The sequence below is a fragment of the Odontesthes bonariensis genome, chromosome 13 (genome assembly GCF_027942865.1).
Source record: "Odontesthes bonariensis isolate fOdoBon6 chromosome 13, fOdoBon6.hap1, whole genome shotgun sequence".
In the NCBI taxonomy this organism is placed as follows: Eukaryota; Metazoa; Chordata; class Actinopteri; order Atheriniformes; family Atherinopsidae; genus Odontesthes; species Odontesthes bonariensis.
Genome location: NC_134518.1, coordinates 9,558,077 through 9,575,540, shown reverse-complemented (window position 1 = coordinate 9,575,540; position 17,464 = coordinate 9,558,077). Strand labels below are relative to the sequence as shown.

Sequence of the window (17,464 nt, the reverse complement as noted above, 5' to 3'; positions counted from 1 at the left end):
CACGTTATTGGCGTAAAAAAGACATCGTTGTTAAGCTGACCCTGTTCCTCTTAGATTATTCACATACCAAACAGAGGGCTCAGTGCTGCATCAGTGTGTGGCTACACACAACAAGATGGGGCCATGGACTCAGTGATGAGTGAGCCAGTGATGACAGCATTGGTTGGTCAGAGCAGATCAGCAGCAGATCAGCTTTGATGCTTACCTTACCCTCCATCCTTTGTACTTTCACACATGACACTGAAGCGGAAAGAGGGAGCCTTAGTCCTTTGAAAGTAAATGTAAAGTGCTTCAAAAATAAAATGCATTATTATTATAATCATTATATGTGAAACGGCTTAAAGAGACTATATTTCACAGTAGCAAGTATTGATATTGATATTGTAGTTTCACTAATCTACAGAAATTAGTGTGGTTCCCTGACTTTTCTATCCTTTTTTTCCATTTACCCTCCCCTAACCCTTCAGTTTTCTTCTTTTGACATCTGCCTTTGCTTTGCTCAGTCTTTTTCTTAATTCATCATTTTCTGGCTTCCATTCTTTTTATTATTCTTTCATCTATGACTGTTCCCTCTTCCCTTTCACTGGTTTGTTTCCTCATTACTGATCCAATTTATGTTTAAGCAACATTTTTTCAGGGTTTATAAAATACAGATAAGGTCTTAAATCAGACCATCAAACAAAATCAAATTAATAAATCATTGTGTTTTCTTGCAGATAATGTGACACTGTAGACACTGTTGCACTACACATTGTTCTGATCTGAATTACACTGCTTACTGGAGGATGACTACCACCTGCAAACAGAATCAGACACTCTCACCGATGAATATCTAAAAATATAAAGAGCTTTTCTACATTTTATCCTGTATCCCTCCCACCACATGTTATCTCTGTGGCAGTTTGAAAGGGAATAATGACATGACATGTCATCATTTTAAAGCACGATGGCAGTGAAAAGGCTGAATGAGCCGAGAAAGGAAGACAAAGGGACAGTTAGAGATAGGTATAGAGAGCGATGGAGGGGAGACAGACAGATGGTAGGAGAGTGAGATAGAGGCAGACAGACATATAGCGATGAATACGACGGGAGAGGAGAAAGACAGAGACAGACTGAAGAAGAGAGACAAGACGAGGTACAGAAAAAGACTGCCTCCTTATCGTACCCTGCCTTTCAGAGCCTGTCTGACACTGGCATCTAATACTTCTCAGTGTGTGAACTGCTGAAACTATCTGAGAGCATGACTTGCATGGCTGTTTCAAACTCAGACTGAAACTAATGGAACTGACATTATCAGTGAATCTGTATATCATTCAATCATTTCAGCCAGATATAACTCATAATAAAAATAATAGTGTCATTCCTCACTACCCCTACAGCCCCACTCCCCTTTACACATCCTCATCTTGCCTGTTTTTTTGCTGTGCATTGTCACAAACTGCCATTTTGTCAAGACCTCCAGGTGTCACAAATCAATTCAACAAGAGGATCTTGGTTTCTGAATTTACTGATTTATATGTGTATTTCTGCATCATTATCCAACACACTAGACGAAACACAATGGAAAAAAACGTATTCAGGCTAAACCAAATCTTTTACTAAACACAACAAAATAGTTTTAATGGCTGAATGTAACCAATGAAACTGTTGATTTATAGTGAGTGATAGAAAACAAAAAATTAAGAGAATAATTTTCTCCCAAATTTTTCCAGTACCTTTCTGCCATTTCCCTCTAGCCCCCTGATAGGGACTTTTTCTTTGTTTCAGGGGTAAACACTCCTGAATGATATAAGATCATTTTCTGCTCCTATTAAACATGCGATAAAACTATGGAGGAGAAACGTTTTGACAGCCTTATTATTCATTTATTTGATAACTCAATCTGTTGGATTCTTCTGAACAGCTTTTGTATTTTGTTACACCAGAATGCTGTTCATTGACTTCAGTTCAGCATTCAATACGGTGATCCCCAAGCTGATCTCCAAGCTCAACCAGCTTGGCATCAAGTCATCCCTTTTTAACTGGACTTTGGACTTTCTAGCTAACAGACCCCAGTCTGTTAAAATAGACAACTTCTCCTCCTCCATCATCACTCTGAACACCAGCGTGCCGCAAGGCTGTTTGCTGAGCCCTCTCCTTTACTCCCTATTCACCCACGACTGCGCTCCTATGTATGGTTCTAATACCATTATTAAGTTTGCAGACGACACCACGTGATAGGCCTGATCAGAAGCGACAATGAGACGGCCTACAGGGATGAGGTTTGGCACCTGGCTACGTGGTGTGCTGACAACAACCTGGCACTCAATAACAACAAAACCAAGGAGATCATCGTGGACTTCAGGCGGGCTGCGAGCCATCCACACACCCCCATCTCCATCAACGGAGCTGAAGTGGAGCGTGTGTCCAGCTTCAAGTTCCTTGGCATCCACATCGCCGATGATCTCACCTGGTCCATCAACTCCTCCATCCTGGTTAAGAAGGCACAACAGCGCCTCTACTTTCTGCGGAGCCTTAAGAAAGCTCACCTCTGTCCTAGGATCCTGATGAACTTCTACCGCTGTACCATTGAGAGCATTCTCACTAACTGTATCACAGTATGGTACGGCAACTGCTCCGCATCAGACTGGAAAGCACTCCAGCGGGTGGTGAAAACCCTCCCACCCGAACAATAAACTTTTCACTCTCCTCCCATCCGGCAGGCGCTACAGAAGCCTTTGCTCCCTCACCAGCAGGCTCAGGAAGAGTTTCTTCCACGAGGCGGTGATCCTGCTGAACTCTACCCCATCCCTCCACCCTACTCCACCCCCTCACTCTTCTCCATCCACCCACTCTTCTCCTCCTACCCAATAGCACCATCTTGCACTCCACTGCCATTTGCACAACTTCTGGTTTGCACTAGTTCTGGTTTACACTGTTCTTTTTCATTTCACTCTGTTTTGCACTGTCTATGCACTATTTATATTTAATAATTTAAGTTATTTATCTTCAGTTACTTATTTACATAGTATATATAGTGTAAATATATTTAGTCTGTATATATTCTGTGTATATTATGTACATTATTTATTCTGTATATATAAAAGCACACCTTTGCACTTCTGGCTGGATGCTAACTGCATTTCATTGGCTTGTACCTGTACTTGCTCTTTGACAGTAAAGTTGAATCTAATCTAATCTAATTTAATTTAGGCTCAGTTTTCATTAACCCTTGTGCGGTCTTAACATTCTGTTTACTCCCCTTGTCCTATGGGTCAAAAATGACCCGCCCTTCCAAAGCCCCAAAATCAGTTTTGTATGATGAAACCACCTGTTATTTATCTATTCAACTCAATTCAATACATTTTTTATCATGTATTTTTTGTTACACAATACAAAAAGACAATCACCAGTTTTCAGGATTACACTTTTTTTTTTTTTTTTTAACCACAAACCAACTGTCAGTTGGACCAACAGTTTTCTTGTTTTCTCAGTTTTCTTTTACATAATAAAGGTTTATTATTGCTATTATATAAATGTGAAGTAATTACTTCTGAATTAATTATTTCGAAAGGGAAAATAAAAGAAATTTTTTCTGGTGTTTAAATGTTTTTATAATTCACTGGTCAAAAATGACCCATAAGACAATCTTTGTACCCTAGTGGTGTACAGCCCACATGGAAACATAAACAAAAATAAAGTATGACTTTTTCTAATGATGGGCTCCCTTTAGGAAAAGTCATAAAATTTCAAGTTGGAAAAAGATAGTTTAAGGTATTTTTTTCTACAGCTAAACATGGTAGTGGGTCACTTTTGATACGCAAGACAACAGGATGGTTAAAAAAACAAAATAATGACTCAGTCTAATGTGTCATTTGTTGTTTATCTGATATTGTATTTACATAACTCTGAAACTTGGTAAGGACCAAATAATTTTTGTATTAAGTCCCGATACATAAAATATTAAAATTAGGATATCTCAATTGATGCAGAAAGAAAATACTTATTTCAAAGGGCTTTGATAAATAAGCAGTTCTCGCTGCTTCTAGAACAACACTGAGGTAAGAACAGATTGCCTCAATGGGCAAGATGCAAATGTTGTTCACCACCTTAAATCATGAAAATGTCACACAATGTATCACTAATGTTGCACAAAAAAAACCCCACTTTTATCTATAATGACTATTATTAGGCTTCCTGCTCAATAACTCTTCGAAGGTCTGCAGACTGTAGGAGATCAGATGTTTCGGTCAGTAAAAGCCTCTTTAAGTGCTTTGTCAACCAGCTCAAATGATGGATAGTTAAGAGGCTTTTGAAGTTTAGACACTCAGTTGCATCAGAGGAACTCACATTGAAGATGCATGTCCATAGTTCATGTATGCATTCTTAACATCCAACTCTTAGGTGTTGCTGCGTCTTACACTGAAGAATCACACAAATAAGACCCTCACCCGAGCTTAAAATGAACTTCTGTGTTTGATTTTGATTGATCTAAACTGAATCAGACTGAAGCCAATAATTTCAGAAGCAGGATTAATTCAGGATTCAAATTTTTTGTTTTACAACTTGATTAACATTAGACACCTTCTCAACCGTGAGGCCAAAACAACCTTGGATTGTTTGGATAGAGGACTTTGGAGAATTTTGAAATACAATATCTTTAGGCAAAGTGACTTTAAAAAAAAAAAAAAAGTACCTTCTGTCTTATCAAAGTCGCATTAGACAGTAAATTCCAGCCTAATAACAAAGAGTCAGTGATAGTGATGTTGTTTAAAAACTGTTAAAAAAATTCCAAATAGCAACTTTACCAAATTGATGCAAATTCAGTTACTTTTGCCCTGAGGTGCAGGGACATTCTCAATGGGAAAGGCTAAGAACATTGTTTAGAAATTTTATGGATTAGCCCAGTTGTCAAGAGTGGCTGCAGCTCAGGAGAAAAAGCAGTCATCTGCTGTTCGGAAGGTCGGTGATTCGACTCCCGGCTTCTCCAGACCACATGTCGAAGCATCCATCTGTGTATGAATGTGTAGAAGAAAGCACTGTGTAGCATATATGGACTAAGGTGTGCTGTGAATGGGTGAATGTGGCATGCAGTGTGAAGCGCAGTGAGTCTTCAGCTAGACTAGAAAACCATACAAGTACAGTCCATTTACCATTTACACAAACATACTGTAGACATATTCAGAGATCATATCAAACGTTTACATACACTCATCATGCCATGAAAATATGAGACTTTTTCTGGGGCAGAAATGAACTCAAAATTAATATGTTAAGTACAGATTCAGCCATATCCATCCAGACACTTACATTATCAAGCCAGTGGTGCTAAAAATTCCAAAATTGTCTTTCAATAAGCAATCATGGATGATGACACCTGATGACTTCTCTGTGCCAACATAAAAACTGATTCTTTTCTGACAGCACTCCTTTGGATTGACAAACACAGTGCAACAGGTGCCTTTCAAGGATACTCAATTCAGGTTTTAGGGCAACATATGCTCACATCCAGAGTATTTTTCAGCAAAGGCCCTGCAAATAAACCTTCACCTTTGCTGTTCTCTTTACTGCTGGTTTTCACCATGATGACTGCTAGTTTTTTCCTGAGGTTTGGAACAATATTCCTTTGAAGTCTCCTGCCAGTTTATAAGGGGATGTTTGTTAATGCTTCTCTTTTGCTGTATTTGTTAATGATTTCAGGGTTTCCCTCTTTGCCTTGCTAGTTGTGTGTGCATATGGATTCCACTCAAAAGGTTAAAAACATCTAGCCTGGGCGAAAGCCGACTGTTGACTCTGTCAAACAGTCTGGAAAAACCCAAGAGGAATCCGTTCCCATGGAGGGTGGGACCTTACTCAGCAACTTAAATTCATTGGAGTTCCCTTAACCAATCAGTAATGTTTAGAAATGACGTAGGTTATGCGCCGAGGTTCATGCTTACTCTCGCGAGGCTCTAATTGGCGAATCACGCTTCCCACATCCGCTTTCATTATACCGGGTTGCAACACTAACCACCATGGGCTAGACTTTGTTTACATCGCGGAGGCAATCATTATTTAAGATCATGGATGTCAATGACATGTGCCGATTTTGTAACGGTAATTTGAAAGTTGGAGGGTGAATAACAAACTCCAAACTTTTATTTCAAAACGTGACAAGCACAGATATATGCACGACAATGGCTATTGTATTCGGTCTCCCCAGTCTCTCCAGTACTAACGGTACCATTTGATAAATCAAACTTTTCCCAAAGCCAGTTGGAAGGAGAGCTATGACATCCTTGCCACTAACAAAATTGACGAGGCATTCCTCTTGCTCTTGTTTTAATTGTGTAATGCTCTCCAGAGTTGAGACAACTTCATGGATAGCTTCTAGCGTCTCTTCTTCCGTCGCCATGTTTATTTCCGCTGCGGTTGAACTATAATTACATGGACTACAATGGACTCCGCGCGTAAGTTCTGCGTCACCACTCTCAACTGTTTGCTGATTGGCAAAACACTGAGCGAACCGAGGTAGGGTGGTTTGGCCAGACTATGTGCGGAGCCAAAATCTTTGGGCGGAAGTACGTAGGATGGCGTCGCCAGGCTAAAAAAAATCATCCACTATAACCAAACCCTAGCTTTGTTTGCTTGAATCAGGTCTTACTAAACTTTGTGTTCTCTTTCAACCAGGTTCAAAATCTTTAGCCCGGGGGAGCGGTGGCACAAATGCTGCAGTTAACTTTGCCCATTGGCGCTCACTAGCTGTGCCCTACAGAGCTTCAAGTGGTGCCTCTTTACCTGTGCAACCTCCCTTTCAGACGGCACAAGTGCTTGTGCAAGCTCCTGGTGGCCCTCTGGTTGTTCAGCTTGTGCCAGTAAGTGTTAGCTCTGCTGTTGCACCAGCACAAATGCTTGTGCAAGCTTCTTGTGTCCCTCAAGTTGTTTAAAAACAGACAGAGAGCAAGCCTGTCTGACGTGGAGAGGCAGATTGTTCCACAGTTTAGGATCTGCCACAGCAAAGGCACGGTCACCTCTGACCTTGCGGTTTGTTTTCGTTTTTTGGGTTAGAGTATAGGGCTGTAGCAGCTCGGAGAGGTAGGTATGGTGCTAGACTATTGAGGGATTTAAATGTAATTAAAAGAATTTTAAAACTGATCCTAAAATGTATGGGCAGCCAGTGAAGTGAGGCTAAAATGGGGGAAGTATGCTCGTATTTACGTGTGCCAGTTAAAAGACGTGCGGCAGTGTTTTGCACCATCTGAAGACGGGCGATGGAGGACCCACTAACCCCCACATAATGAGCATTACAGTAATCCAGCCTCGTGCTTACAAAGGTGTGAATTACTGTTTCAAAGTGTTGCTTTGAAAGAATAGGTTTTATTTTTGCAAGCTGCCAAGTGGAAGAAACTTGATTTAACAACTTGATTTAGTGACAGTTGGCTTAATGAACTGGGACAAGGAGCCCAGATCTACAAAGGGGGCCCCAGTAGTGCCACCAAAAACCATCACCTCTGTCTTTTTCTCATTAAAATTTAAAAGGTTTATACTCATCCAGGCCTTTATGTCGTCCAGACACCTGAGTAGTGGTTTCACAGAATAAGCGTCTTTCTTTTTTAGTGGGACATAAATCTGGCTGTCATCCGCATAACAGTGGAAGGAGATACCATGCTTTCTTAGTACGGAACCAAGTGGTAGCAGGTAAAGAGAGAAGAGAAGAGGGCCTAAAACTGAGCCCTGGGGAACCCCACATGAGAGATGAGCAGAGGAGGACACAGAGTCACCAATGTTGACACAGAATGTTCGATCAGCCAAGTATGACCTGAACCACTCTAGTGCTACACCACTGATGCCCACCCACTGTTTCAAACGGGAAACTAAAAGTTCATGGTCCACTGTGTCAAATGCAGCAGTTAAATCTAAAAGCCATAGAATTGCACAGTCACCGGAGTCAGTAGCTAAAAAGTTATCATTGAAAATTCTGTGCTGTGCAAGGTTTTAAAACCAGATTGGAAGACCTCAAGAATTTTGTGCTCTTCCAGAAAAAACATTCATTGGTTGCGAACTATCTTCTCGAGGATTTTTGCAATAAAAGACAATTTAGAGATAGGTCTAAAATTTGCAAGAACATCAGTATCTAGTCCTGGTTTTTTAATCAAAGGTTGCACTACTGCATGTTTGAAATTTTCAGGGACCACACATGAGGACAAACTGCAATTAATAAGTGCCAGAACAGAGGACCCTATAGTGGGGAGAACCTCTTTAAATAGCTGAGGAGGGATCACATCATTTGGAGAACCTGAGGGCTTTAACTGACCAACAGTCTTCTGTAACAAGGACAGAGTCACAGGCACAAACCTGTCAAAAAGAGCAGAGCAGGCCACAGCGACTGAAGTGTCCTGTGCAGAAGGTGAGATTAAAGCCCTAATGGAGGCAACCTTATGAATAAAAAAAGTGAAGAAAAGTTTCACACACAACAGGGGAGGACTCGGTACAAACAGTCTGTGGGGCATTAAGAACATAGTCAATAGTCTTGAACAAAACACAAGGCTTGTGACAGTTTCATAGAGTATGGAGGAATGGAGGAAAGGAGTATTAGATTTTTGATGTATTGCCAACTCCCCTTAACCTAAAACTCTGGGTAATTGGAGACCCGCTGTATTTGTTATGTTCAGGTACTGCAACTCTAAGGCATGTTTTGTCAGGCTGTAAGGTTAGTCTGTCACAAGGCCGGTATACGTGGTGACATGACCAAGTATTAAGAAGCTTAGCTGCAGGTATTGAAGATAAACGAAGGCAGGTCAATTTAGGAGGGTCTAAGGCAAAGAGAGTGGCAATTCAGTTTTTGCAAGAGGGGTAAAAAGTTAAAAAGACTATAAGGAGGAAAGGCAGCTTGGAGGATGCTTGTGATTGGGAGATGCAGGTAGATTTAGGAAATAAGCTTGTTGTTCCCCGGGAAATAGCCTCTACAAATCTAAGGCCTGATATAGTCTTGTGATCTAGGAGTAGAATGAGAGTCTATTTCATAGAGCTGACATTTTGTCGTCGTTTTGCTCGCTTGCTGTATGTCAGGACAGGGTGTTAGGGTGCAGCTTGATAAGTTACATGATGGAAACAGGAATCAAACTGTATGGAACTGTTTTTTGTTTTGGCTGGAGGGATGGATAGATGGCAGGAACATTTGACTTGAGCCTCACCGACTTTGCATACGCCTGAATTTAAGTCGAAGAGCATTGGCAAGACAAATTATAGAAAGTAAACAATGAACTTTGGTAATTTACTGAGCCTTTGATAAATGATGAGAACATTTTAGGTTACCAATTATTAGATGAATTGTGTTTCATTTACGGAGCCATAACACAATTTCTCATGCTTTAGTTTATGTGTACTTTCGGCACACTGATCAAACCTTCACATTCATTTACACTCTGTGGTCTACATTCATCAGTTTGCTTCATCAGCTCCATTCTTCTAGCTTGCACTAGGAAAAAAAACAGAAACTCATCGTTTGCCTTGATTTCTCATTGATAATTATGAAAGTTCAGAAACTGTAAATGAATTAATTTGGAATAAATAAGAGGAAATTTATGAGGAGGGAAAAACAAAAAAAACATGTTTGTCAAAGAAGACAGGAGATTGTACTTCTTAAACTCTGCCCAAAAGGACCATCGTGACCAATATGAAATGATCACTCAGCTTAAAATGACAGTCGACATTTCAATAAATACATCTGACATATGAATAAAGAATATATCAACATCTATCTGATAATCACTTAAAGGTAGGGTAGGAGATCCTGGATTTTGAGTCCAGCGAAGCTGCATTTTGAAAATACACAGGTAAAAAGTCCCAACATTTTCTTCACTTTCCCCCCGAAGGCACGCCTCTAGAGTACATGAACGCGCACGAGCACGAAGGTGCACGAGCGCTGTTCTGACAGCAAGCATTGATCGTTGCCGTATTTAGTATTTAGTATATGATAACTATACGTTTAATAATGCTAGGTGCTAGCCAAGCTGGCTCTAGTTTAGCTTCCTGCCAAGCTTCTGGACGCGTAATTCGTTCACGGAGCAGGGTACGCGCACAGGGAGAAGGAGGGGGAGGGAGGAGCAGATTGCAGTTTGATAGACGGCATCAGAATCCAATCATTGTTAACGGTCCGTTCAGTATGATTGGATAGTGTTTTTCCTAGATTGTACGTTCTAGAGGCCACTAAAACTTTTCATATTTGTGTAAAAACTTTTAATTAATTGGTTGCAATGGGGATGTGAAGAGTATTTCAAGCAATATGTAAAAAAATGCTCCAGAAAAAGATCCCCTACCCCACCTTTAACTGTTCATACTTGCTGACATTTCATTGGACGCCCCTCCATTCATAAATTGCAGTTTCCAGAAAGATGCATCTACCAGAATATGGCCATGTCTCCGCAAACACCATCAGCTTTTCTGCTTTTTCTATTTTTTTTAAAACAGTATATCATGAATCAATCTTTAATTATGAGCTTTTTTTGTCTTCTTACTGCCCTCAGCTCATATCAGTTTAATAACAGCGAGCATATTGACATGTGTTTACAGACAACATCCTTATGGAAAAATGAGGAAAATAACACAAGAGGAGGAGAGCGAGGACGACAACCTCTCAACAAAGCAAATGAGGAGCAGAAAGTAAAAGGATGTGCAGCTACCATTCAAAGAAGGAAATAATGATGAAAAGGAGAAAAAGAAATAAACCGAGAGCAGAGAAGAGGAAGTATGGAGCAGAAAGGAGATGTGGGGAAAAAGAAAATGAACAACACAACTGTGGTTGCTAATGTGAATCCCCCCCAGGTTAAAACAAGACGATAATTAAAAATGTACCGCAGGGTCACACTGCGACTGCGTGTGTGTGCCTGTTCTCAGTGTGACTACGTGTGTGTTTGTCTTAATGTGTGGCCCTTATTGCTTTAAGAGAGTGTGTGTGGTCAGGGTGATATTGCGGTGCCTATTAAAAGGTGTCCCTGCTGCAATCAGTGTACGGAGGCCTTGGGGCCTATTTGTTACTACATCAATCTGGAGTTAATGGAAAAAACACAGCACACAAACACACAGACTTATACACGCATCCAAACACATTCCTGCCTACAGTGCTAACATTGTCAGAGAGACCGCCGAACAGCAGGACATACCCGTGCATGCACGCACTTATGCGCTTAAATACACACACCCAGCTGGTGAGGAAGGCAGCCAACTGGGCCAAACGCACAACACAACACACACTGTTTAGTACACAAGCTAAATCTAATGAGATCCTTTCAGCGTTTTCTTGTCATCTCTTTTTTTTCTTTAATCGATTTCAACAAAAATGACATTTTCGCGCTCAATCCACTTTATCAATCTGTTTTTATGAATCTGAAAATCTTCCAGTGAAAATTAATTAAATAAGACCCCCCCCTTTGAAATTGTCACAGTTTTGACCGTCTGCCAGGTCTCGAGTTGATCGGGCAGTGCTTTGGAGAGTTCAGCGTGTGCTCGGAAAGGTTTTAAATTGGATTGAAGACGTATCTGCTCATAAGTCACTGTTATTCACTGACTTGAGGAGATGACAGAACAAAAACGTAGCAGGGCTGCAGTGGGTAGTGTGCACGCTGACGGAGAGCAGGAGGCCAGTTCAAAGATTTGACATTTTTCATTTATCTCATCCAAGATGCTTCATTCCTGCCAGCACTCTGGCTGCTGGTCTGTGGTCAAACCTGACCTCTGACTTGCTCAAAGACACAGACAATGACCATCTAGGGTTTCTGTAAAACAGCTTTTCATAAAGCCTTCAGGAACATCACCAGCTAGTATGGTGCTACCAGTACAGCTTTTTACAGATAAAATGGACAAGCTGACAAGGACACAGCAGGAATCTCAGGAAAGCTGCAGGAACATCTCTAACAACTCTCTACTCAGCATTAAGACTATACGGGCAGACATAGACTGTAGTCAGAGCTCGTTAACAACAGATGATGTAATCCTAGACATGTCATTGAGAAGGTCCGACTCTGCATCCCAGATGTTGAACTGTTGGCTTTGAGTTTCTGTCCATGTTGTCTACTGACAGTTAATCTCTACTACCTGCCGATGCTGCATGTGCACTCATCAGCTAAGTTGTTGCCAAGCTACAAAAACAACACCCCAACCCACTGATGGCAACCTCTGAAGATTTCTTCCATCCCATTCTCTCTGCTACACTTTAACTTTCTACCTGTTTGTCAGCTGATTTGATCTATTTTTTGTTATCTAATTACAACAACAGCATATCTTTAATAATAATTAATACTGCAGAAATATAAGCATGTATAGTCCTTTGTGTTCCATAGGGCAGGTACACAAGTGCGGTCATCACCGTCCCCCACCGCCTAAAGTGGATCTGTCCTTAATAATCGAAATAATCAAAATATAAATGGATTAAAGTCCCAAAAAAGTAAACGTGGATCAGAAAATATTAGCGAGACAAATTGGAAAAAAATCTTGAAGTGCTGCAAAATAATTCACCCAAAAAATGTATTCAAAAGCAAAATGTCAACTTTTACTGCTGTGATGATTAAAGTCAAGTTCAAAGGACACTGATACCAGAGCATAATGAAGAGGCAGAGGAAAGAGCCGGGATTGAGGCTGATTCTAGTGAGGAACACAGGTAGCAACTGCTGAGGAAGAGTAGCATGACAGCTTGGCAGGTGATAGATCACCATCCCCTTTGCTTTGGGAAAAACATGATGCTTACCCTGACACTTGGCTATACCAATAATGAAAACATGACAACCATGCACTGTTTCTAACTCATAGGAATTGTTTGATAATGACATAAATTAAAGGGATAAGTATATGTTTCATATGTTATATGTTTTAATTCCTTTACATAGCAGTGCATGAGGTAGAAGAAGAACATGGGGCCAACCAAGACAAAAATTACTAAATTGAGCTAAATTTAGTTTCCAGTCCGATCATGGCTGCATCCCATCACAGACCTGCGTTAATGCTCAGCTCCACATGGAATATAATTTGTTTATTTGCCAAAGAACATATACACCCAATTTATTCAATATACGGTTTATTAAAATCTTGCCTGAGAGGGACTGTTCATGTGCTGCAGGCCTCCAAAATGGAAAACCTTCTGAAGTCAGATGCATGACCAATGCCTACACACAAAAACCATGTGTACGCCTTTGCCTCCACACAAGCTGGCTTCTTCAGACCATGCACACACGTTATTAGACCAACTGCAGCCTGTGATGATGGAATGAAAAGGTGAAAAAAGAAGTAACTTAATTTGACCTAAAACAAAACCATTTTGCAGGAACTGGATGATAAGTCAGGAGGTGTGGGTTCTCTGCCCTAAGCCTTGACACCGCCTTTTGTGTGAACTGGAGAATTTCTTTCCTCTTTTATGGTTTAACCAACTCTTGTTGTTGTTGTTTTTTTACCTCAGCAGAGTTTTTTGCTCTGACTTTAAAGTTCATTGCTTCTCTTAATTTTCTCCATTCAGTAGTTATTTTTTTGCTCTGATCACACCATCAAATAAAAGAGATTTCATTCTTGCTACTTCACTGATGTGCATCTCAGTTTATCATGAAGTACTCTTACTTTCATTATCATGCTTGCTTAGTTGTGAAGCAAACAATGTTTTAAATGCAAATAATTAAATAGATGAGCGCCTGCATCCATTGAAGGGATTGGAAATCGTGTTTGTCCACATGCATACGATTTCACGATGACTGTCCTTTATGCCCAATGCACATTTCTGCCATTGTGCATCCACGCAGTTTCAGTTGTGAAAGTACAAACAATCCCATGCATCTGACCTCCAGTACACTGTATAAGGGAGATTAGGAGCTGCTGCTGGAATTACAGTATCATTACAGTATCAGTGCTTAATATAGAGTAATAAGTGTAATTGTATCTATATCAGTTCATAGGCCTGATATATGCTGCTTTAATGATGCCACAAACAGACACGTTAAATCCCCAGTGCGAAGATCAATACGAGCAAACTAAAGGAACAAGCTCCACCTTTTGAATTGTTATTGACAGAAAGTCTCTAATCAACTGAAACTGTAGTGGAACACAGAGGGGTTCCAAAGTTTTGTGGAATACACAGAACTAGTGCGCATCTATAAAGTATGACTGGTCCACACGGCTGCCTGCATTCTCTCTTATAAGTTTGTGATGATAAAAGAAGAGAAGACAATATGTGTCAGTTGAAAAACACAAGGGAAGACCATTTACCCTGCAAAACATTTGTTCTAGAATATTCTTATATTTGATAACTAGACATGGTAATCTTCTGAACCTATTTTTATTTTTCTGCTGCAAATTTCTCCCTCATTAACTCCGAGTTCAATTCCAGCAAGTTTTCAGATTTTTTAATCATTGCATCTTTGCACACTGAACTATTAGTGGAAACACATCTACTAATAAGTAAATTAAGTAAGTAAAACACCAGCCTCAGAGCTCATTAATGCTTTAATGTTGCAAGTATCCCTGATCAGATGTGTTGTGTTAGAAAAAAACTGAGTCCCAACAGGACGTGCCATAACACGAAGGAAAACCGTAGCAAGAAGCACTCTGCACTCTGCACCAGGAACGGAGACACAGTTGTAAAAATGAGGACCTTGAGGACTACCCCTTTTACCCAAGAAAAAAGAAAAAGGGAGAAGGCGGTGATCCTTACCAGGCGTGACTTCTATCACCGTGTCTTGTCTCTCTGGGGGAAAAAGGACCTTGGGAGGCTGAGTTGTCTGCAGAGCTGAGGGTAAAAGAAAGAGATGAAAACGTTATCAGGAGCATGCGACAGTTTCAATCTAGTGAGGTCTGCATGGGTGCATCATCATCGTACGGACTGGCTCACAAAACAAAGCAAAAGCCAAAAAAATTAAAAATTAATATCATTCAAAAAGACAAAGGAACAGAAGAAATTTGTTTTTTATTTTAAAACCAAACCATCGGTGTCATTCCTGTGGGGTAAAAAAAGTTGTTTACAGATATCTTTAGTGTCACTGTGGAGCGCCACGGTTTATCAGGTCCGGCATTCCCAAAGACAAATATTAAAAGAGTGAACCTCGTCAATTGTCAGAACCCAGAGATACTGCCTCATCCACACAGGCAGCTCAATCCGCTGTGTGTTTCATCTCATTTCGTCTTCCTGTCTGTGTACAGACACACACGCTAGCTGAATGACTGCCTTTGTACTCCGATGGCCAGCAACACCAACTGATTACACCCGAAGCATCTTTCAGTTTCATTTTATGGCACTCTGAGAACTTGAGCTCTCTCCTTTCCGGCACTTTTTCCTCTCATCATCAACACTGTCTCAGTATTCTCATTCTTTTCTGCTGTCCAGCCACATGCTTTGAGTCTTGTGTCTGAGATTGACAGCTTTGACATGTAGGCAGAAATTGAGATATTAATGCATGTCTGTCAGAGGGAAAAATATTCTGACAGCTTCAGTCCCTCGTTAAACATCAGAGATCATGTGGTTGCATTGTGTCATTATTCACTAACTTAGAATTTTTTTTTGTTGGGTGCAGGTGTCTTCTTGCAGCGAGGAAAAAGGATGCAAACATGAAAAATGCTGATTGCAGGGAGCTGAAGCAGTTTGTTTTAAAAAGGGTGAGACAGTATTCTCCTTCTGTTTGCTGTTAAACATGAATCCAAATCTGTCAAAAGATAATAACCACAATAAAAAGTGTAAGTGGAAACAGGGTCCTGAGGTAAATCAGTTTAATTAGTCTGACTTTTAGGGAAACTTTATAGTTTTCTCTATTGGACTAAATGTCCTTTCTGGGACTTTTGCCATGATGATTATAATGATTCAGGCTTTCTTTTCTTTTCTTTTCTTTTCCAACTTCTTTCCTAAATAACCCCATCAACACCTCTATCGCTCTGTTTCTCTGACAAGATTGATGGCTTCATTTGCATTCTGAAGGTTCCGTTGTGCCCTTTTAAGATTAATGAGACAACCCTTCACCTAGGCCTCCTCCTCTCCTGTTCTCTCCTCCGTTCCAAGACTCCACCTCCTTCTCTTTCCTCCTTGCTTTGGCACCGTTTCCTCAGCATATTGTTCCACTATCTTTGTTGGCCATTCAAGGAGAAAAGAAAAAAATAAATCATTTAGGTTTTTATTTTATGTGGAAATATATTTAACTTCTGCTGGGTTCACACAGGTGAATTTACCTGCACACAGTGTAAGCATAATATTTAGTGGGAAATGTCTTACTGACTGATTTAATATACATTTCCCCCTATGTGTTATTTAAAGTAAGATGGGGAAGCATCCAGTGTGCAGTAGTAATGGTGAAAGTTGTTTAGGAGCAGGTTTCACAATCTCCAGCCTTTCAGGACCTCACAATCCATGATTTTCTGACCTAACGAGGTAGCTCTCCCGCCTGGGTGCATTTGTGTAGGTGAGGAAAACACCATATAAGTGTGGAAACACATTATTGTGTAACTGCTACCAGCTGCAAAATGAACAAGGTGGCACAAAAGTGGAAGCACCGACGACATGTGTCATTAATTCTAGGAAACCAAAACCTTTGTGGAGGAGACGGAAAAATTGTACATGTCGTTGTTTGGGGCTTCTGTCCATCCCTGGAATATAAATTTGATTATGAAAAGGTGTGCAGCAAACAGATGATAATGATGGGGTTGGTGTTCACTTGCAGCACTTTGCTTTCTGAAGACACAGATGTAAGAATCTCTGAACTTTTCACGACTGCTTGTGCTGGAAATTGCAGGACACTGTTGATGTGCTGACAGCTTTTGTGTCTATGTTTGAATGTGTGCTTGGAGGCACTGGCACTGGCCGTGTACAAGTACAGGTGTTTAGTTCTTAAAAGGAGTTGTTTGCTAGTGGCAAACCAGACAAATGAAAGGTTTTGCAGGGTTGCTTGTCCACTGTGTTTGGACCTTATATGATTGAGAGATGTTTGAATAGGATGCTGTCACGGAGATGAACAAAGATACAAAGAGGGAATTGTAAGTGCCAGAAAAGCAAAGAGAATACTGTATCTGCTGAGAACTTAGTTTTCTGCCTTAAAGCATAGAAGTCCCACATTCAAAGCTGAACCACTGTTCGGTTTCCGGTGAGTGTGTGTACATTTGATTTATCAAAACTGAAAACAACTGCTATGGAAAAGCTGGTTGTTTGGAACAGAGTTGCTGGCTGGAAAACAAAGCAATGATCCAAAATAGAACGCTAACCATTGGATTGCTATTCTCTGTGTGTTTGACTGAATGCATAGCCTCTTTCATGTTACATGCAGCAATTTCATCTACTGTTAATTCTATCCTATTGTTCAACTTTCATCCTCGTCTTTCTTTAGACTTCTCTGGAAGTCAGATAAATGACTTTGTTCAAATGTCATTAGGCTAACAAATGCTGCTGCTACTAATGATAACATTACTTTTTAAATCCTTTCTTTCGTCACAGAAATAGCTGAAAATTGTCAAGAATGTCCAGCATAGTTTGACATCTTTACAGTTTGATTGA

At 40.4% G+C, this 17,464-nt stretch overlaps 1 protein-coding gene across 2 annotated transcripts in view; it reads right to left on the bottom strand.

Moving 5' to 3' along the window:
* il1rapl2 (interleukin 1 receptor accessory protein-like 2) overlaps positions 1 to 17,464 on the bottom strand; it is a 516,058-nt gene that overhangs the window by 59,598 nt on the left and 438,996 nt on the right. For both annotated transcript variants that reach the window (XM_075480861.1, XM_075480862.1), the window contains exon 7: positions 14,648 to 14,722. In XM_075480861.1, coding sequence (XP_075336976.1) covers positions 14,648 to 14,722 — 75 coding nt within the window. The remainder of the gene's footprint in view (positions 1 to 14,647; positions 14,723 to 17,464) is intronic.